At 42.8% G+C, this 23,712-nt stretch overlaps 1 protein-coding gene across 1 annotated transcript; it reads right to left on the bottom strand.

The window, feature by feature from the left end:
- Positions 1–907: 907 nt before the first annotated feature.
- Positions 908–20,634, bottom strand: LOC139459481 (sushi, von Willebrand factor type A, EGF and pentraxin domain-containing protein 1-like). The gene is made up of 23 exons (XM_071240921.1): positions 20,620–20,634; positions 19,924–19,984; positions 18,419–18,490; positions 17,456–17,563; positions 16,688–16,759; positions 15,873–16,055; positions 15,305–15,478; positions 13,882–14,102; positions 13,377–13,531; positions 12,568–12,740; positions 11,788–12,006; positions 10,645–10,818; positions 9,692–9,868; positions 8,660–8,877; positions 7,621–7,781; positions 6,907–7,076; positions 6,048–6,266; positions 4,956–5,126; positions 3,432–3,649; positions 2,573–2,733; positions 1,874–2,043; positions 1,292–1,510; positions 908–972 (listed from the first exon to the last, which is right to left on the bottom strand). Exons 1-23 carry the CDS (start codon positions 20,632–20,634, stop codon positions 908–910), a joined length of 3,576 nt encoding a protein of 1,191 aa, XP_071097022.1.
- Between the last annotated feature and the right edge of the window lie 3,078 nt (positions 20,635–23,712).

Genomic DNA, 23,712 nt, shown 5'->3' with positions numbered 1-23,712 from the left:
TGTTTATATCTTGTCTGACCAAACCCCGTGCACAACTATTGACGCGTCTTCGGAGTTTATTCTTTACTTATATCTATAATAGAAGAATCACTTTGAACCATGAAAATTACTCACAAGAGCATCTTAAATTGCTTGCAGCCCATTTCCCGTTTGCTTGACAGGCAATAGTGGTAGAGCCAGATCTTTTTATGTATCCCTGGATGCATGTGTACGTGGCAATGGATGAGAAAGGCGTCTTAGCTACTGTAGCGTGGGTTATTGCTGGTGGTTTCCCGCAATCCGTTTCTTTAAAAAAACAAAAACAGCCATAAAAAAAGGTGAATATTTAAGGATCCATTACATAAGTCAAGGTTGAGTACATTTGTTAAGGACCACGACATCTAAATTAGCAAATATGGACCATGTTTATCTCGCCTTACATCAAGATACTAAAGTACTCACGGAAATGGAAAAAACACCAACTGTTTCTCAATTTAAAAATCGACAGTGTTACGTAGCTGTAAATACGAAATAACTGAAAAAGTACTAGTCTTGATGTGCTAGTTTTATCTCAGTGCTCAATACAAAATGTACTTTACAGGAGGTAGTTTTATTTTGAATGTTGAAAGTGCCAACAAATTAAGTCCAAATTGACATAGCAGAAACAGACTATAGGCATTATGCACCCGTTGTCACCTGTCGTCAAGGTGTCATAGGTCACCTTAATGTACTTACAACTGGTTATGACCCGGCATCTAAGATTAATTCTATCCAATTCTATCCCGGAGAGACGGTAAACGCAATACATTTTAGCTGGGTGGTATGGTGGCAACGCTCATCCTATAAATGGGACAACTTTCTTATCCATAAGAAATCTGCTAAAAGCAGAGTCCATTGTACGATTCTGACCAAACGTGTTTATGATCCATTATCTAATAGTGACGATACCGCAGGTATCTGAAAAGATGGGCGCATTCTGCCCTCCTGAAGGTACTGTCACAAAGACATGCAGAGGCAAGTGAATTGTTCACCTGAAGAACACGGTAGCATGCGGTACAAGGCATATGCAATTGCACCGATGCTTTGTTTTTTATTCGTTCATTGTTTCAAACTGCACTCGGCAGTATTCCAGCTATTTGACGGGTTGAAGAGCTATTCTACCCCCGATTTTCACGGGTCATAAATGCGATTCACGTCATCGGAACGACAACATGAAGTAAGCTAGCCCGACAAGCTAATCTTACAAATGTGTTCTTACCTAGCATTCCACAGGGATTAAAACGCGAACAGAGCCAGGTCTTCAAATACTCACGTTTACAACTAAAGGCGACTTTTGTCCAGGTGCTGTCGGCTAAACATCTTATTGATGGGGTGCGTGTAGCTTGGAATCCCCTGTGGCATGTGTATACAGCCCTAGCGCCAACAGCGAGGGAGGTATATTTGACGGTTGATCTTTTAACAGTTGGAGGAGGGCCGCATACATCGGTAGCCAGTTTTAGAAGTATTAACATAGTATCCGCCATTGCGTATTCTGTATAAAGAATTGGGAAGAGAAGTTACGATAGTATCTTAAGCATTATAATATTGTCAAATGTTATCAAAAAATATATTTTATTAAAATTATATACTTAAATCGGAGGGCCAAATGGAACTTTTCACCGAGAAAAAAAAGGCAATAGTTTATCTTTGTAACAACTTACACCTTAAAAGTTAGCCAATGTATATTTACGAAAAAATAACAAATGTCAGGTATGGACTTCAGCAATGTCCAACAAGACATTAATCTCGTGACCACAGTCTACACGTTGCATTTAGTTGCCTGTAGTTTTTCAAGGCAAGTAGAAAGTGATGCAGCGAGACCAACCATAAGTTTCCAGTTAGATGGACTGCTTACTGTAAGACTTGTCATATGTAGACTTGCGCGAGTACCGAATTCTCGGAAAACTGGACCCCTTGTCGTATCTACATGTGCCTGATGCAGAGTCTTTAACCAGAAGCCATCCCCTATCAGAGTTGCAACCGCCCCAGGATCGACTGATGTACCACCGCCTAAATGATCTGGCCCTGGATGGAAGACATTTGAATTAAAGAAAAGTTTGCAAGATGAATCTTATACATTGCCAGTAATTATTTCACTCGTCAGCATCAAATCAACCAAGACAGACTGTTCTGAGGGGAGGGAGGCACCAAAATGTGTTTCACATATTTCATCCCTTTCAGGAATAAAACCCAGTTCTTTGGCGTGACGAGCGAACGCTTTAAGTGCTAGGCTAACAGACCGCCTAAATGTTACGGCCAGTTGTCCGTCTCAGCGTTTGCTCGAGTTAGTTCTGAAGTAACACCCACGACACTGTATTCCCCGTGTTCAAGAACCCACAAAGTAAATACATCAGGATCGAATTGATTGTCAAGCATGCTAGTGTAGATGCAAGTCTGGAGCAGAGAATCCAGTGATTGGCATGAGCATCGATCCACCCCGTTGGGATATAAGGATAAGCATGCGGGGGGTCGCCCCACTGAAGCATGGGTTGCTTCAGATCATTTTTAACGCGGTATCGTGAAGGTCAATTCAGTCAGGCAATAAAATTCTTACCCGTTTAAGGAAAAGTAGTTCGTACGGCTTCTCTTTCCCAAATCTTTCCACGACGATTTTAGGAGTCGTGATTTTGACAACCATTTGGTCGAGGACGAACGAACACCATTGAATATCAATTTCTTCATCAACCTCCCAGATTTCATGATCAAGACGTGGACCTAAGAAAAATAATCAATCTTATCCATTTAAAAATCGAAATATATTGCCGAGTGCTTGTAAAAAGTCGACACGACAATGTTTAATAAATAAAAGTGACAACCATTACCATAAACAATCGGTTGTATAACATCATGCCATCATAAGCGTGTGTTCATTTAGTATGCGAGTCGTGCGAACACGGATATCACTACGTTTGTTGATGTTTAACGCCGCACTCGGTAATATCCCAGCTAAATGACAGCACTCTGTAAATAATCCAGTCGGGACTAGACAAACCAGTGATTTACATCATGAACATCGATCCACTCAATTGGGATACGATGCATCAAAGTCAGCGAGCTTGACCACCCGATCCCGTAGGTCGCCCCTTACAAGTATGGGTTGCTCAAGACCCATGCTACCTTGGATCTTCATGGTGTATGTATGTATTTATGGTCATTAAAGTTGAGAGTAGTATCTTTTACGAACATATTGGACAGGTTAGCAAAAAAAAGGTTTATGAATATAAAGGGAATATGGTTGAGCGATGTAAAATTTAAAGGAGAAAAAAACCACAAGCGACGATAACTACGATGAAAGATTTTTTTAGTTCAGAACTTGGTTATTATGCTCGTTTACAATTGATAGGGACTAGAGGGAAACTGGCAACCGTTTAAGTGTTTCCAACTGGAGGGAATGTTCAGCGGACTGAAATTACCTGCTTGACTCCAATTTTTGACCAGTTGTTGACAAGGACACTTCTGAAGTGTTTAGTGCAGGGTAGAGCTGCATTTCCTGTGAGGCATCCGGCTTGCAACGACTTTGAAATCGGGGCATCGTAGAATATCTTTTTGTTCTTCCACGTAGATACCGAAGACACTCTGTTTCCAGATACTATCCTCATAGCGAGTATATTGTTCCCAATGTATACGAAATCTGAAGTAGAAATCCATTGCACATCTCCAACTCTGGGTAGCACAATATTAAGACATGGATGCAATGTCTCACGAAAACTACTCGTGTATTTACCGTAGAGGCTTAAACTGTGGCAGTTAATAGAAATGCTGTACTAGAGATATGGGTTGAAATCAACTTGTTTTTTTCATACACTGACAATGGTCGTTCAATGTACTGTTCGATTTGTTTGTTGTTTAACCGGACTCGGCAATATTCCAGCCATATGACGTCCGTCTGTAAATAATCGAGTCTGGTCCAGACAATCCAGTGAATGACAGGAGCATCGATCCACGCAATTGGAAACCATGACATGCATGAACCACGTCAGCGAGCATGACCACCCGATCCCCCGTTAGTCGCCTAACAAGCATAGTCGCCTTTTACGGCAAGCATGGGTTGAAGACCTATTCTACCCCGGATCTTGACGGGTCTGTATTGTTCGAAGTGTGGCTTCAACTGTTCCTACAATGCATAATCAGCATTTTAGAACATTTACACATACGACAGACGCTCAAGACAAATTTCCAGCGGGACGGAAACAGTCAGACCACGTGTGGATGATACGATAGGAGGGTGGCATTATATTGGTGTTCCAGCAGTAGATAAGCAGGGGGGGTGGGGGGAGGCGGCATGGAGGTTATTGCCATGGTAGTCTTCACCTTTTATTTTTTTTACCTCCGTTATGAAGACGATAAACATTTGGTTTAACTCGCCGTCAGACGCTTGTAAAAGATACATGTCTACTTGTCCTTTCCATTTTGCTTTGTACCAAGTAGACAGTAACCGAAGGACCAGTCACATTTTTTAAAAGTATTTTTACTTTTAGCAGATCTTTCCAAATCTTGCAATTCAAATGAAGAGAGTGGCCCACCGAAATGGCGCGATACCAGACTTAAGGGAGGTGGCAGGGGAGTTTCTGCTTTTTGTCGTGCAATCTCCACAGTATTAAATCCTTGACTGCAAGGAATAATTTCATCAGATGAAGTGCCGAGTTCTATGTGGAAATTGCCAGTGGATGTTGCACCGACCGAAGAAAGCAAAAGCTTCAGTTCCTCATCAGGGTGATTAGGCAATTTGGTCATAGATTACTTGTACCAACATTGCCGTCATCATCATACGCGGGAGAGTTGTTTAATAAATTCTCAAAGTTACCGTTTATATCTTGTGTATCCGTTTATATCTTGTCTGACCAAACCCCGTGCACAACTATTGACGCGTCTTCGGAGTTTATTCTTTACTTATATCTATAATAGAAGAATCACTTTGAACCATGAAAATTACTCACAAGAGCATCTTAAATTGCTTGCAGCCCATTTCCCGTTTGCTTGACAGGCAATAGTGGTAGAGCCAGATCTTTTTATGTATCCCTGGTTGCATGTGTACGTGGCAATGGATGAGAAAGGCGTCTTAGCTACTGTAGCGTGGGTTATTGCTGGTGGTTTCCCGCAATCCGTTTCTTTAAAAAAACAAAAACAGCCATAAAAAACGGTGAATATTTAAGGATCCATTACATAAGTAAAGGTTGAGTACATTTGTTAAGGACCACGACATCTAAATTAGCAAATATGGACCATGTTTATCTCGCCTTACATCAAGATACTAAAGTACTCACGGAAATGGAAAAAACACCAACTGTTTCTCAATTTAAAAATCGACAGTGTTACGTAGCTGTAAATACGAAATAACTGAAAAAGTACTAGTCTTGATGTGCTAGTTTTATCTCAGTGCTCAATACAAAATGTACTTTACAGGAGGTAATTTGTTGGCACTTTCAACATTCAAAATAAAACTAAGTCCAAATTGACATAGCAGAAACAGACTATAGGCATTAAAAAAAAAAAAAAAAAAAAGATACGCTGTATTTGTGCCACGGCCCAATTAGCACTGATCGAGTAGTTTGAATATTTACATATTTTGTATATTAACTGCATTTATTTAAGTTCCGAGGTCTAAAAGACTTGATTTTTGTTAAAGCAGGCAATTACTTTCCTTGTAGCGCCTGAGAAATATTCTTAAGACCTTAGGCAACTTGCTCACTTGGCACAAGTATCGTTGAGCTGAAGTTTACCTAATGCTTTCCGATGAACCTAGGTTAAGGGAAGTAACTTTTTTTGTATGTCGTCTGCTAGTCAATGGGTTTTTAATCCGTGAAACTTCGTCGGGGCATGGGACATTTTGTAGTGTCTCAGACTATGTATCTGTACACAGATCGGTACACGACATCATATACCTATCCAATACCCATTTGTGAAGTGACGTAATCAATGAAAACAATCATTAGGCCAACCCTGTCAATGACTTGGCCGAGTTCTTGTAAACGGCAGTTCTAGTTGCGCAATCAAGTGCGGAGACTCGATGTCTGGCTTTGTGGACTTACTCTTGCAGGAAAATGCGGGGGCTTCTCTCTTGCTGTCCGAAAGACAGCGGGTGGTGGCTTTTCCGATAAGGTTGTAGCCAGCATTACAGGTGTAGGTGGCAACGGTGTTCACAGCTAGCGAGGGAAAGGCGACCTGAGAGTTGGGTACAGCGGGAGGGGGGCCACAGACGTCAGTAGCCAGCTTTAGGAGGATTAGCATGGTGTCAGCCGTGGCATAGCCTAAAACCAATGTCATTTGATTACATTTTCACAAAATAAAGATTTAGTGGATAAAGGGACCCGTGAAGATCCGGGTTAGGATAGGTCTTTAGCAACACACGCTCGCCGTAAAAGGCGACTGCTTGTCTTAAGCAGTTGACGAACGACAGATCCCGTTTAAGCTCGCCGAATATTTGCGGCCAATACATTCCGTTTTGACTTATAGTACAGTTGATAATCGTGTATGGAAGATTAAGCAAGGCAGTTACATTGTTTAAAAGCGCCGCACTCGGCAATATTCCAGCTGTAAATTTAGTCTGGACCGGACAATCCCGTGATTGACATGTGCATCGATCTACGCTATTGGGATACAATGACATGCATCAACCAAGTGAGCGAGCCTGACCACCCGATTCTGTCGGGGGGGGAGGTCTTCTTGCAGGTTGCAAGTATCTTTTCTTTCGGTATGGAAGTACCGACCTCCAGGCAGATGCCTTAACTGAACCAGGGAGGCAATGTGGCAGGGAGGCAATGTGGCACGGCGAGAACGCCTTCCTATATATCATACTAGGAATGGAACGTCATGTAAACTTGACGGTATGTCAAAATTTATATATATATATATATAATCTCAATTTATATAAAACGAGTAGGTACGTACCCGTTGCTCTTTCATGGTTCTTGTAGTTTGAATAACGTATCCTCGGAAAACTCTTTCCTTTATCGTACGAGCAATAACCAGCAGCTGAATCTTTTACAACAAGCCATCCGTTGTCGTTATTGCATCCGCCAAATCCTCTGTTGATGTACCAGTTCCTGTAGGATGAGGGCCTGCAAAAAAATAGTGAAATAGAAAGTGTAAAGCGACATCAAGTCTGCCAACAGTGAGGTGATGTTGGGTTTAACATCACGAAGATTATTGCACTTACATAGCGGCGTGCGTGTGGCTGCTTGAACTAGACGGGACTGATGCCAATTTATAGTGCTAGCTCACCGAGATACCATATCTCAGTTTAACATGAATATCCCCACTCAGTCAGTATACCGACTGAGCCGACCAGTCCTTGTTTTAACTCCTTAATGCCGAGCCCCCAGACAGGGTAACAAGTACCATCTTTTAACGCATGTTCATATGACGGGGCCCGGGTTCGAACCCTTTGACCTTCCACTCTACCACATGAAAACGGAGGCGGTCTGCCTATCAGTAGGTATTCTCAATACTATATATTGAGTTTTGTCCAACTGAAGCCTAGGGCGAGGCTGCCATGTTCCTATTGCGTTTCATTGTAGCGACAGGTCCGTTAACGTCAATATATTAATATTATCAAATTTAGCAGCGATAGTAGAGTATACTACAATTACAAGAGGTACCCACCCAAGGATCCGGAAATAGTTCATTGAAGATTTGTAAGGAAGATTTTTCCAAGTGGATCTCATCAATTTGTGTCTGGAGAACCAAGTGAGGTAGTTCGTTCCTTTTGCGTTGAATTCCAATATCCTTACTGCCTTTCTATTTTTGAGGAGGACGATGCGCACCTGTAAGAAAAAAAATGAACCACGTCTTGTAAAACTTCCAAGTTCATCTCCTTTCAAAATAAGAGTTGGGGCTAATACCGCTTCGAACAGCATTTAAGTAAGTCACCATTGTATTCACAAGTCATTTGTCAATACGAGCCGTGAAGCTCTGTGGTAAAACAAGCCAAACGTCTTAAGCTACCCATGCTTGCAGTAAAAGGTGACTTATGCTTGTCGTAGGAGGCGACTTACGGGATCGGGTGGTCAGGCTCGCCCACTTGGTCGCTGCATGTCATCGTATCTCAATTGCATCGATCGATCCTCATGTCAATCACTGGATTGTCTGATCCAGGCTATTGACCTGCGTCATATAGCCGAAATACTGCCGATTGCGGCGTTAAACACTTGTTAATAATATTGTCTTGTCGCTAAATGGCTGAAACAATGCCGATGCAACATTAAATTGTAACTATCACTGTCGGTCGGATGGTATAGACTGATGTGATGAACGTCCGGTTACAGGTTTCTGGTGTGCGAAGTGACGCAACTCTGCACGCCCTAGGGTCGCCCACGTGTACCGAGCGACCATTAGCGAGCGATATATCTCGACAATTGAGCCAAGACATTCCTGCCCAGGTCGGCGTGGGTTGAGACTGGACAACTTGTTTGACAAGATATCGTTATCTTCTGGCAAGGTTGATAGTTATAACCAGTAATAAGTTATTCGGTTGTAGAGCTACCCAATAGAAAGCGATACCGAAAAATGATTATACCTTGATTAGCGCCTGTAGATATATGTACACATTACATCCGGGAAATTTGAAATAGTTATGCACCAATGGTTATGCATCTGACGTTTCAAAGACAAATACTGGGCACAATGAATTCTGTCAGATTACCCTCTGTAAGCCGATCTTTGACCAATAGTTAACCAGCGTGCTCCTGAAATGCGTCTTACAGGGGAGACGTGTGTCGGGCCCTAGGCAACCAGGCTGCAGAGACGCGGGCACAGGGAAGTCCAGCTTGATAGACGGATTTTTCCAAGTGTTGGCAGAGCTGACGCCGTTACCAGGAATAATCCTCATACCCAAAACATACCCGTTTATGTAGGCAAATTCTGCAAAGGAAAAATTGTATATGACGATAGAAATTTTAGCTGTAGAGGTATGACAAGTTGACTATTTAGACAAAGTGCAGTAACTTTTGCCGATAAAAAGCATCTGCGTTCGAGGCGAGGGTCAAAGCGTGTGACAGGAATGTTCATGAAGCTTTCGAAATGCATTGTATCGCAAATAGTTGGGCAAATTAAGTTTTTATTTAATCAAAGTTGGATATTTATTCCATTTTAGCTGGTCAAGTAATACCTGTACATTTAATAACCGGGAAAATTCGGGGTGGAATAGATCTTCAGCAACCAATGCTTGTCGTAAAATGCGTCGGATGGGATTGGGTAGTCGGGCTCGCCGACTTGACTGATGCATATAATATCCCATCGATGACATCACTGGATTGTTTCAGCTAGACTCATTTACAGACAACTGTCATATTGCCGAGTGAGGCGTTAGACAGATTCGGGTTAGTATTCAGCAACTATGCTTCTAAGACGAAGGAAAGATGACACTGTACCAGTGAAATACTATCTTCCCATAAATATGGAAAGTAGATTTATACATTCAGAATTTGAATTTTGAAGCAAAGGGAGATTATGCAGATACATACTAGCAAAACCTAAAGTAGAAAAAGGATCGGAAAGTACCGATGTGAACACTTGGAAAGAGCTTTAGTGCCTTGTGGTAGGCTAAATACGAAACTGCTAGTCCTAAGGAATTTTAACAATGGGGCAGCCCCAGCACTTGTTTCTAGAAGGCATTGTCGCCCTTATGCCGAGGCAACTGAAACTTCAACGTTTAAACAGAAATGTGCGGTCTTACGGGAGCACTTTAAGTTAGTAGTAGACCATCTGGCGCTTGACAAGCAGACGACTTTGGGAGAACCCGATCTTCTTCTGAATCCTTGGTTGCAGGTGTATGTGGCGTTAGAACGGAAGGTGGTAGTTGGTGCCGACACTGTAGCATCCGTGACGGCAGTGGGTGTACCACAGCTTTTGACTGAAAACATTAAATGACGCGAATTGTTCAGGTTTTATAATGAAAGGCAAGACATTTCATTAAAATGGGTCATTTCATATAGAATTGTGATGTTGAGATCAATATTTATTTAGGCGTTTTAGCCTCGTTTTACCTCAATGTTTCATATGATCCATGTGGTTATGACGGAAAATGTGCACCGTGTCATAGGCAAGTTTGATGCCAGGACTGTAACGAAGCTTTGGAATAGTGAAATATAGTTCATACTTATTACAAATTCTAGTGAGCGAGTATTGTTTTACGTCGCTTTTAGCAATATTCCAGCAATATCACAGGATGATGGGGGGGGGGGGGCACCAGAAATGGGCTTCACACATTGTACCCATGTGGGGAATCGAACCCGTGTCTTCGGCGTGCCGAGCGAACGCTTTACGCTTTCACCACTAGGCTACACGACCACCCCAGTACAAATTCTAATACAAGTAGATGGCCGAGTTGGTTTAGTTCGTAGACCGTTGGTGGTCAGGTGCCCGACTCGGGTCGAGTCCCATGGGATTCAAACTACAAGTGGTAATCTTAAGTTTAGGAAGAGCGTAATATGTTAAACATGATGATTGGAAAAGGTTGTTAGACGTCGATTCCAGACAATCCTGTAAGTTATGGTCCCTATGCTCATCATTTCACTTGTAACATTGCAATGACGTCATTGAAGTAAGCGATACCAACTGTAGTGGCGTCTTAGATTTTCATTTGTACCGTAAGGTGGGAAAGGCGTTGCTGACGTTGGAGATACATACTGGTACAATTGAAGTTTGTTGTAGTCCAAGTACTGCCAGCCTTGCAGAGGATTGTGCGTGTGCCGCTTGCGGTATAGCCAGGTTTGCATGTGTAGGTAGCTATCTGGCCGACGGCGGTTGAAGGTGAAGAAGACACAGCATTGGGCAAGGCTTTCGGTGCACCGCAATCGTGTACTGAAATATTGCATTGTCATGACAAAGTCCTGGGGTGTAACGTAGTGAGGAGGTAGTGTTCAGTTTTTGCGCAAAAGTTAATGAGAAATGACGAAAATCCGAGACTGAAGGGATCTCGCAAGTAAATATATAAAAATCGCACTGTAATTTTTTGTCAGTTTTGCTTTTAAGTTCAGAAAGAGCAATGGATTCCGGGTTGAAACAATGCCAAGCGTGATAATGAAATATAAAGTTTTAACCATTTTAAACCAATGTGGACATAATTGTTATCCTCAACCAAATATTATCGACGACCGAGAGCAACAACAGTTGGAGGGAGCAAAGTCCGGAGGGATGCAGGTCTCAAAGTTGTGTTTGGTGCCGACAAACCTATAAATAATCGTGGGGTTGAAGCCATAATCTTTTAGGTGCCCAAAGGACAACATGAAAGCGAATGTGCCCAAGGTATCCGTGTCCCAATAGTCGATTGGAAATATACGAGGTTGTGAAAAGGTTTAACGCCGCACTCGCCGTATTCCAGCTATATAACGGGCCTTGTTCAAGAAATCAAGTGATTGACATGAGCATCGACCCACGGAATTGGTATATGAAGGCATGTATCAACCAAGTGAGCCTGACCACCCGATCCCGTTAGTCGCCTCTTACGAGAAGCATATGTAATGTGGTCTGGCAGCAGGGTTAAGAAAAAAATGCCGCCGTGAAGTAGCGATACATGCAAACTAAGCAAAGTTTGCCGACGAGTTGTACGTCTTTGTGGAAATGCGAGATGTACATGTAGCAGTAAAATTGTGAAGATTCACATGAATTGAATACTGATGTTCTAAATCATAGCTCCTTATCCAGCTGATGGAAGAGTTAATCAGATTTAAGAGGGAGCAAAAGGTATTGTTTTCGGGACAGCTCTGGATGGCTTAATCTTAAATTCTGTCAAGCCTTCAAATCATGCGTCAGTGTTAATTGTGAACTTACATGTACAGGTAAACTTGAGCGATGTCCACGTTCCATCTGTTTGGCAGGTTATCACGGGTGAGTTTTTGGGAGCCGAGAATTTGAGGCATGAATAGGTTGCCTTGGCACCAATAGCTATTGAAGAATATGCTACCGTTGCTCCTTTCAGAGTGGGTGGTGAGCCACAGACATCGGAGGCCAGTTTAACGTAGACTGCCATAGCATCAGCAACCCTATAACCTGATAACATTAGAGATCACATTGATGGAACGAATATGTGCAAGGTTATTAATACAAATAGTTTAACCAAGGGGTTAAATTTGTTACAAGTATTTTGAACAGGAAAGACCTAAAATTGGTCGAGTAGGTGGCCTAAAGCAAAGGGTAGGATTTCAAGAAGCATTCCATGGTTTGGAATTGGCTGTGTACGGAATAGTCCCGCGGTTGATTTTCCAATTCGGATGATGTAAACTATTCTCTTGCACCGGCCATTTGTCTTAGCCTTAACGCTGCACACAGCATTATTCCAGCTATGTTATTCTGGAAATGGAGTGGACAAGAGATTCCAGCGATTTGTTATGGAACATCAGTAAACAGAATTGATACGACGACATGCGAGTCAGCGAATCTGACCACACCAATCTCAGTCGCCTTTTATCACTGTTGTAAAGGGTAGTGAGAACTATTCACGACACTTGCAGTGGGTGGATACTTGAAATTGGCTTTCACACATTGTAACTAGAAATGAACTAGAATGTGTACAGATGGGCAAGTATGAGCCGAAATGAGAACTGTACGTACCGTTTGTGTTCGAGTAGTATTTGTCCGAGCTGGAGAACCGTATCACTGGGAAGCTCTTGATCCTGTCATATCTACATGGCCCAGATTTGGCAGTGTCCTTGACGACCAGCCACCCATAATCCCAAGAACAACTACCCCACCTTTGGTTGATGTACCAGTTTCTGTATCCATACCTGCAACATGTGAAATACAACAATGAAACCCGAGGCACGTAGGTCGTTTTGTTCCTTCGATATTTTGGGGGCTTGTTGGGCGAGCGATGCTTATCCGACTGGGAACGGAGCAGCTCGGTCGCAACATTGCCATTACAGCAAGAGGAATGTGTCGGAAAGCACAGACTCACTGCGTTGAGAAATGAGTCGTTTGAAGCTCGTAAATGTGCTACTTTTGACAGGGCAAACTTGGTTTATAACGTATATTTTCCCCGTCCGATATGGCAAGCTCTAGCTTACGTTGCAGTGATGCAGCAGAAACAGAGGAACACAGCCTGTCCCATGACGGGTAACAGCGGCCCGACACTTAGAAAAAGCCTTTCAGAAAAGAAAGAGGCTGCTTGCAAGTGCGCATACATATGACGTGGCACTGTATCACTATCTAGAAAAGCAGTCAGTTCAAAAACTGAGCCTTAGAAGAGATACTAACGGTAAATGTTTTAAAACAAAATAAAAACAGCATGGCAAGAGTAAAGGGAGGTAAATGACCTTATAAAATGGGGCGACTCGAAATTGGCAGGAATGCACGTTCAAGCTATAAGGTTATCGTGTTACGTCGCAGCTCAACCCAATAAAGCGAAGGAAACTTATACTTACATGCTTATGCCGAACTTGTTATACGTTTGTGTTTTCATTCTAGGCCATGAAGACGATACGATTCTGGACTTCTGAAACCAGTTCCAGCGACTTGTGCCCCGGCCATCAAATCTGATATAGCGACTTTTTCCATTCTTGGACAAGATAACAAAAACCTGAAAGGCGACCATTTTAATGTGTATTACCAAAGGAGTGAGTGAGTGAGGTCTTGCCGTTGCCATACAAAAGACATGTTGATGACATGACGAAGAATGACGCGATCCCGCTAGAAACCTCTTACAAGCACGTGTTTTAAGGAACACCGATTCCTCTCCTCACCCCCTCACCTCACCCCACCCCCCCCCCCCCCCCCCAAAAGTCCCTTGAAGTGGTCATTATCCACAAATAATGATGCACTCCGTTTCTACTCTTACAAACCATATACCAAGGGGGGGGGGGGGGGGGGAGATAAAAGAATTGTTTTGCAACTGTTTTTAAAGTTCATGTTTGGAACGGAAACACATACCTCTTGAATGCCAGCTTTTTCCCAGCTTTTGACGATGCTACTTTTAAAGTGGGTTGAACAAGCCTTGGATTTTTGCATGACGAAGCATCCCGGCGGGATGGAGGTGGACAAAAGTGGGCTATCGTGGGCGATGGCGTCGTCTCTCCATGTGGCGACACTGCTGACGCCATTTCGGGGAGCAATACGGAGCACCAGCATCAGATTTTTCCGGTACACGAAATCTGCAAGAAAAGAAACTATACCCATGAAGATTCCGGGGTAGAATAGGCCTTCAGCAACCCATGCTTGTCGTAAGAGGCGACTAACGGGATCGGGTGGTCAGACTTGGTGGATGCATGTCATCGATACCATTGGGTGGATCGATGTTTACGATACGAGTGGATTGTCTGGTCCAGACTCGATTATCTACAGACCGCCGTCATATAGCCGGAATATTGCTGAATGCGGCGTCAAACACCTTCAGATACTGTCTGTTAAGGAAATGACATTAGGTCATGTTTTGTGTACACTTCCATATGTCACCCTTCAGTTTGACGTCCTAGCAATAGAGAGGAAATGACATTTGTGCACCGAGGAGTTTCAAATTTTCTTGACCGGGTTTCAGTACGGTCTGGATGTAAACCAATTGGAATCATTTATATAAGCATTTAAAATATATTATTTTGGCATATTGCCGCAAAAGCCCGTCTTTTCAACTTCCTCAAATATTTACTCTTGCATTTGTTGGGAAAGGCAAGTAGCGGGAATGATATATGGAAATGGATATTTGCGCCATTAAGAAAAGTTCTAAATGTTTATACCACTACCATGACCTCTTTAGAAGAGTGCAAGTCATCGAAAGCAAAAACTTGTGAATGGTACCTATTAAAACTGCCCCGGGAACGTTAGTTTTCTCTCGTCTTGTCAAGCATTTCCATAATCATGCAAAATTTCATGTAGTTTTGGTTTCCAGTGAAGACCAGATGGAAAACATTTTGAACGCAAATCTAGATAAGTATATTAGATTGCAAAGTGCCATTCTTAACAGGAAACTTCACATGTCATGTCACGCATGCACTAAGCGAGACATCGTGGAACAAAGGCTTTAACTAAACACTGAATTTAAGACGGCATTCTTAGCGATTCATTCCAGACTAACATGGTAATATTTCATTTCTCAAACTTGTGCCATCGAGAAGTGGATGGGCCAAGACAGTTCCCACACCAAAAGCTCCATTACGTGGCGGGGGATAATGTACCCATTGACAATTTCTGTGCTAAATGTAATAGTGGTCTGGGCGACGCCTGCCATTTGTGCCACCATTTTAAATCAAACCTGTAAAATTATCTTCGTTAAATTGGTTTAATGACATTCTAATTTTAAGAATTTCTTGTAAATAATGATAAAGGAGCAGCAGTAGTTATGGCTTGCCGAAGCACTCACGTGTACAAATGCGACCCATGGCCGTCCAGGTACCATCCTCCTTGCATCTGGAGAAAGGCGAGCTGCGAAGTCTGAATCCAACGTTACATGTGTACGTTGCTGTTGCGCCGAATGTCGTGACAGGGGCGCTTACAGTTGCACGAGCAACCACTGGAGGCGAGCCACACTTTTTAACTATGAAACAAAAAACACGTGATTGAAGACAACATGGTTAGACAATCTTCATAGGTTGAAGATTTTATTAACCAATCTAACAATGACGACATCACATGTTTAAATTACAAATACGGATATCTGGCTAATTGTGAATCATAATTTCACGTCGCACAAAGAAATATATCAGCTATTTAATTAGTGAGCATTGATGTACACAATTGGGATACGATGGCATGCTTCAACAAAGTCAGCGACCATCGTCCTGTTGGTCGCCTTTTACGACAAGCATGGGTTGCTGAAGGACTGTTCTAGCCTGGATCTTCACAGGTGTAGCAGGTATTGTGGACACTTCCAAACAGGGCACACTGAATGTAATACCCAGTGGTACAAATGTTTTTCTGCATGTACTTACTGATGCAGGTCGAGGCGTGGGCAGACCATTTCCCATTATTCTGGCAGCGACTGAGACCATGTCCAGCGAGGTTGTAGCCAGGTTTGCAGGCGCAGGTTGCTACGGCAGCAGGTTTACCATGCTTACCAAGCGTTGCCCTGCAGACGCCATTTGCCAAGCGTGGGGGGGCGCCACAGTTACCCACTTAAAAAAATGCAAACATTCCATAAACAGACTTGTAATAAACGTCAGCTAATTACGAGTGTCAGCAATATTTTACTATAACGATGGCTCGAAATATACATTTGCCGAGAACCAAAGAGTAATTTGTGTTGTGGCAAAAATATTTTAATATGGCATGACATTAACTACAGTATTCTCATGAATCGGGATATCTTTAAAAAGTTTAGGTAAAGTTAGTTACGATACGGTTTGGCCTACGGGAAACTTTGAACGATTGGTATAAACCTCATGTCAAAATGTCAGACCACTCTGCATTTACCTAGCATATTTAGCAACGTGACTTCAGTTTAACGCCGCACTCAGCAACATTCCAACTATATTACGGCGTTCTGTAAATAACAGTCTGGACCAGACAATCCAGTGATTGACGTGCATCAATCCAAGCAATTGGGATACGACAATATGCATCAACCAAGTCAGCGAGCCAGACAACCCGATTCCGTTCGTCGCCTTTTAGGGCAAGCGTGGGTTGCTGAAGTCCAGTTCTAACATGGATTTCCACGGGTATGTACACTGGCGTGTACCAGACCAGGAGGCAATGCGAACCAATTCCTTGGACAGGTTTAGGCACCACATTTGCATGATATACTTACGGTACAAGTCGAGTGCCGATTTCCCCGAGAAGAAAGCGATTGCCAGTTTGGAGGATGGAACATAGTCCGATTCTGAAAATTGTCAGACGTGGAGAAATGTAAAGGGGTAGGGCTGATATGAGGGCGTAATACATGTACAAATATGGAAGTGACAAAATCCCCTTGACAGTTGGAAAAGATGGAATGCCAGAGTATTAATAAACTGGGGTTACGCCTTGACCAAGATGCGTTAAGGTTCTCGAATGACAGATTAACTAGGTAACAGTTGAAGTAGAAAGACGTCCTTATGTCTAAGGAACATTTACATCAGGTATCTAAATCCTACGATTTATATTTTGGCTCAATAGGCCAGGTTTCAGGATTTGTACTTTCCCTAGATGTTTATCTATATAGTCGGGGGATTAGGAGTCGAGAAGACGATATTTTTTGGCCCAATGCCTGCAACACATTTCAGTAAACATTTATCAATTGAATTTGCAATATTCCATGTTACCTCCCGTCTTTACGGATATCAGTGCACGGTAAACGCCGTTTCACATTAAGTCATTGCTGTGTCGAGAAATACGAGTCCAGAATGTTAAACACAAAAACCAAAGTGGTATCGATTCCAAGACCAATGGATTTCTGAACAGATTGACGATAGTGGCATTAAAAAATGGATAATATAGGGATGGATATGATGCAACCGGTGAAGGTTTAGGGGCCGAGATTAAGGGTCGGTGAGACCCGACCTTTCCAATTGAATCTAACCAAGGAAAATACACTTACTACAAAGGCCGCAGCTGTGTGGACACGACACCATGTAGGTCGGAGTGTTGCAAAACTTGGCTTTTGTGACTGCCGTACAATTGGTCTCATCTTGTCTGAAGCATTGTACTGAAAGGGAATATAAATGCAGTAACAATAAGTAAATTCAAGTATGCTATTTCACAAGTCGGCTGTAGCTCAGTTATGAATCGAAACATGTACGTAGAGAACAGTTTGTTTAAACGCCGCACACAGCGATATTTCGACTATGACGGCGGTAAATAATCGAGTCTATCAGACAATCCAGTGATTGACATCATGAGCATCGATCCACGCCATTGGGATACCATGACATGCACCGACCAAGTCAGCGGGCCTGACCACCCGATCCCGTTAGTCGCCTTTTAAGGCAAGCATGGGTTGCTGAAGACCTGTTCTACCCCGGATCCTAAGAACAAAGACTGGAAGGTTTGTTATTTCGGTTCTATTGAGACGAATTTGCTAATTTGTAATATGTAGAAAGATTTCCGCCAAATGTACCTACTCCATAATATGTCCATCCATCAATGGGATAAAAAATATAGTTGATTTTTAGCTACAAAAAAAATTAACAATGTTTAAAATATATAAAAAATATAAAAATATATAAAAAGTTGATTATCTGCAAGCTCCAAGTGTTATGTATAAATGGACCGAAATGAAAACTGTACAAGATAATTAGCATGGGCCGATGGCTAACATTTGCACTGAATAAACTGAAAATCAGAAGTGAATATATTATAATTAAAATCACACGTCTGGTCCGAGCCGCGGTCAGCAATATTAAACCTATAATGAAGACGGCCGTTGAATCATCTCGTTTGGACCAGACAATCTACACATTGACATGCCAGTCAGTCCGACCGCTTGATCCACTCGATCCACACGTCGCCAGTGAAAGTTGCTTGGGACGAATTCTTACCAGAACCACCACGGAATACTCACCGAATGATGGAACGCAAACGCAGTTGGCCGTGTATAAGACCAGTGGGCTTGGACAGCTCTTCGAGCATGATTCTGCAAGAAATACGATAAATTGTAAATCTAAAAAGGGGGGGGGGGGGGGGCGCTTTGCTCATTAACTCTGCATTTATGTCTCAAAAACATGGATCGTTCACAAGAAGGTCTCTTCGGGTAACTTTAGGTGAACGAACAAGTGAGAACATGGTCACTCGGGTGAAATTAGCGGGTCATAGTGTCATGATCTATCTTTTAATTTTTAATACGACATTAGCTTATCCATTTGTACCCGATGTGTCAGATATGACGCGCATTTGCCGTTTGTGAAAACGATGCACTCAGCAATAGCTATAACTACGACGGTAATTATATCGAGGCTGGACGAGACAATCCAGTGATTGACATGAGCATCGATCCACGGATCAACCAGGTCAGCGAGCCCGACCTACCGAGCAGTTAGTCGCCTCGTACGACTAGCACAGGCGCCTTTCACAGCAAGCATGGTTGCTAAATAACCTTTCTAAAACGTATCGCCAAAAGTGTAGTCGAGCTTGGCAACTAAGATTAATTCTACCCCGGAGAGACGGTATTTAACTGGGTTGTGTGGCGGCAACGCTTATCGTATAAATGAGACAACTTTCTTATCCATAAGAAATCTGCTAAAAGCAGAGTCCATTGTACGATTCTGACCAAACGTGTTTATGATCCATTATCTAATAGTGACGATACCGCAGGTATCTGAAAAGATGGGCGCATTCTGCCCTCCTGAAGGTACTGTCACAAAGACATGCAGAGGCAAGTGAATTGTTCACCTGAAGAACACGGTAGCATGCGGTACAAGGCATATGCAATTGCACCGATGCTTTGTTGTTTCTTCAAATCGCTGTAGCCACCGATGCTACTTTGTGGATTTTGTTTGTTGTTTAACGCCACACTCAGCAGTATTCCAGCTATATGACGGCGGTGTGTAAATAAGAAATTCTGAACAAGACAATCCAGTGATTGACATCATGAGCATCGATCCACGCAATTGGGACACAACGACATGCATCAACCAAGTCAGCGAGCCTGACCACCCAATCCCGTTAGTCGCCTCTTACAAGTATGGTTGCTCAAGACCAAGTCTACCCCGGATCTTCACGGGTCCGTTACATTACGGAGCATTAGCTAGGAAACTAGGTGAGAGGGCGTTAAGACTTTAAAATTGGTCGTAAAATACTGGAAGCGGAGGCTACATGACCGAGATACACGCACGTTTTTAAACGTGAAACAGGTACAAGGACGCATTTCACGTGCAAGGCGGGACCGATTTGGTATTTGGAATGCACAATGAGTATGACCTCGCGTTCTTCCGACGTTTCACAAGACCTATTTTCACATGGCGTTTTCATGCTGGCGATTTTGGGCGCCATCGGCAACATTTAATCTATCTCATCTGCCTGTACACAAGTAGACAGTACGAGGTGGCTATTAGTGATTATTGTACTTACTTCCAGCCGTCCATCTGCATAGAACAAGCACTACCAGACAGGACAACACCAAACTGGTTGACTGAAAATATACCAACAAACAATTTGAGAACCAAGAAAGGAGTTTCAAAGTTGAAGGTCTCGCATACAGTCGATACGAGATCGCTGCCTGTAAATGCAAGCGACAAGACGCTTTCAATAGCTCACATGAGCTAGCATGTATGTTTTACGCCGCTTTAAGCAATATTCCAGCATTATCACGGCAGGGGACACCGGAAATGGGCTTAACACATTGTAACCATGTCGGGATTCGAACCCGGGTCTTTGGCGTGACGAGCGCACGCTTTAACCACTAGGCTACCCGACCGCCCCAATAGCCACTATGCTAAAAGCATAGTCGATTGTGATCATGAATATGTATTTATGAATCGCCAAATATTATACCAGGTGGGCCCCGTCACAAACACATGAAAATCCAATACAAGACGATTGTTCACATGTAACAAAGTAAACTTGTCACATACACATACAAGTAGACGAACAAATATGGAACGCCGCATCGACTTCGTTTTATCCATATAGCGACGAGGCCATCAAAACATTTCATAAACAACTTTCATATTAACAAAGTGAAGAGGGATAAAGCACAGTCAGTTAATGTTTTCCCACCCAATATAAAGTCCTGCGTTCTCAATCCAACTCTAAGAAGATACTCACACGTACTGAAGACATCGCGAGTGCTCGCCTCAGTATAGCTCATGTCAAACTGGTAGGGGGGAGCTTATGCTTTTATACCCTGTCACCATACTTGCGTATTCACTCGAGACCAACCCGTTCTCGACTTCAGTTCCAGCATACCATGTTCTGTGACAGGTGTGCTGTCCGGTGTGCACGACGATTTCAGCATATTCTGTTACGGTAATAGGTATTCCATAGAATCATTATTTTTCAGACATGACAACGCTACAGGCAGGCATTCATTGACGCGTGCCACTAGTAGTAACGTAAACGAGTTTGTTTGCACACAGATTTCCCAAGTGTTTGTTAATTGTTTATTGTTGATTCATGTCATCGTATGCCAATTGGGTAGATTGATGCTCATGATGTCAATCACTGGATTGTGTCTGGTCCATAATCGATTATTTACAGACCGCAGTCATATAGCTGGAATATACGGCGTACGGCGTTAAACAACAAACAGACAAATAATAAAATCGGCGTTGGGAACGTTACTCATATGATCAACCACCCGTGTGAAAAACATCCTCGACTTACGATGTGTTCCCTTCGCCCAAACGCAACCATCGCGCACGTGAAGATCGTACCGGTTACGCCACGGACTTATGAATTGCTTCTTGTGGTGTAACCGAACACTTTCTTTGTCTATCACTCATATGCGATTGAATATTTCTTTGAAACTCCGTCGATACTGCTTTAGGTCTTGACATTTGACGTAACAGAGAATATGATGAGTATGTATGATTTAATCACGACACAACACTCAATGTTTAACAGCTTGTGAATAAAATATATTTTAAATTATACCTGTAACTTTAAAATTGTCACCCTTTCGGAATAGCAAAAGTAATTTCAAATAACAGGTAATCATGTATCTATTTTCTATTTATTTAGTGTGTTAGGTTCCCTGATGACGGCCCTGTACCTACAGTCTTTCTGCAGATTGTTCATTAATTGGTGGGAAACAGATGGTCAAGTCGTCTAAGGCGCCGCAATTCTCTGTGCAGAGTTGGACCGCCTCCGTGGTCTAGTGGTAGAGCGTCCGCCCGGAGAGCGGAAGGTCCGGGGTTCGATTCCCGGCCGCGTCATACCAAAAGACGTTAAAAGATGGTACTTGTTGTTACCCTGTCTGGCGCTCGGCAGAAAGGGGCTAAAACAAGGAGTGGTCGGCTCGGAGTCAGTATACTGTGTCTGAGTGGGGTATTCATGTTAAACTGCGGCATGGTATCTCAGTGGGCTAGCACTTTAAATCGGCATCAGTGCGGACTGGTACAAGCAGCCACACAAACACACACACGTACATGCATGTCGCTATATAAGTGCAATAATCTTGGACGCGACGTTAAACCCCATTTCACCTCACCTGTGCAGAGTTGCGTCCCTTGGGCACGCCAGAAACCTATGATTGTGGGTTCGAATCTCGGTTCGCCCCGATTATGTTTCGCACCATACCCGTGCTCTTGCGTTTCACCAATGTGGTAAACGTCTGAGATCTGCACCACGTCTAGCTTTCCTCCCACTTCAAGCTCACATTGTGATATAAATGTTATACTGTTCGAAGCGGTGTTAAAACTCACTCAAATTGTAGTGGTATTAGGTTTGTTGACGAGGGCCCCTACACGGGATTTCTACAGAATGTGTGTTTGTTTGTTTGTTTGTTTGTTGTTTAACGCCGCACTCAGCAATATTCCAGCTATATGACGGCGGTCTGTAAATAATCGAGTCTGGTCCAGACAATCCAGTGATTGACATCATGAGCATCGATCCTCGCAATGTGGGGTCGACGACATGCATCAACCAAGTCAGCGAGCCTGACCACCCAATCCCGTTAATCGCCTTTTTACGACAAGTATAGTCACCTTTTACGGAAAGCATGGGTTGCTAAAGATCTATTCTACCCCGGACCTTCACGGGTCCTTCAGAATGTTCATTGATTTGAACTAAACTTTTAACAAATTCATACAATTCCGAATTAACTATTTTCTTTACACATATCATGGTAAACTCGTAACTACGTAAAAATCTACCAAGTCTGTATTGTTATGTACATGCGTAATTGAGTGAATGAGTGTATCGAACCCGGCCCTTCGCTAACGAGCGAACGCTTCCCCACCGCCAACTTGGGAGGATAACCGAGAGTTTCCTTGCTAAGCTAAGCAGCCAATGTGACCACTGGGTGTTCATTCGGCCAACGTTATCAACGAATGTATGATCTTTGTTTAAGGCCGATTTGAAAACATTTCATTTATATTACAGAGCGCTTGACTAAATATACTCATTAAAAAAATACTCACTCACTCACTCACTCACTTGTGAAGATCAGGAAAAAGAAAAGATCTTCAACAACCCATGCTTGCTGTAAAAGGTGACCTAATGGGATGGTCAGGCTCGCGGACCAAATTTCGTGGATCGATGCTCATGATATTAATCACTGGATTGTCTGGTCCAGACTCGATTTGTTTACAGACCGCCGTCATATAGCTGGAATATTGCTGAGTGCGGCGTTAAACAATAGAACAATCAGCATTGTGAAAAAATAGTATTCGTATGTAAGTTTTATTAATACAAGAAAACATCCATGTTGAAAATTTGAGAGTTAGCTATTCGACGAAGTAGACACAATTTATGGATAACAACAACTTTAATTACTGTAAAGGCGACATTTCGGTATAGATCCTTATACCGTTGTCAAGCAAGTCTTGACAACGGTATGAGGATCTATACCGAAACGTCGAGGAGGTAAAGAAATAGATTTGAATCGTTTCATAAAGCTGACATTTGATATTTGACGTTGACATCGCGTATTGGCTCAAATTTCGTCTGTGTTCATTGCACTTATATAGCGATGTACGTGCGTGCGTGCGTGTGGCTGCTTGTACTAGTCCGGACTGATGCCGATTTATAGTGCTAGCCCACTGAGATACCATGTTGTAGTTTAACATGAATACCCTACTCAGACCAATATGTATGATTCCAAGCCGACCAGACCTTGCTTTAGCCCCTTAATGCCGAGCGCCAAACAGGGTAACAACAAGTATCATCTTTTAAGGTCTGTTCATATGACGCGGCCGG

The sequence above is a fragment of the Haliotis cracherodii genome, unplaced genomic scaffold (assembly GCF_022045235.1).
Source record: "Haliotis cracherodii isolate W230 unplaced genomic scaffold, xgHalCrac1.p SCAF_13, whole genome shotgun sequence".
In the NCBI taxonomy this organism is placed as follows: Eukaryota; Metazoa; Mollusca; class Gastropoda; order Lepetellida; family Haliotidae; genus Haliotis; species Haliotis cracherodii.
The sequence above is the reverse complement of the archived record's forward strand: the minus strand, read 5'-3'. Positions and strand labels throughout refer to the sequence as shown.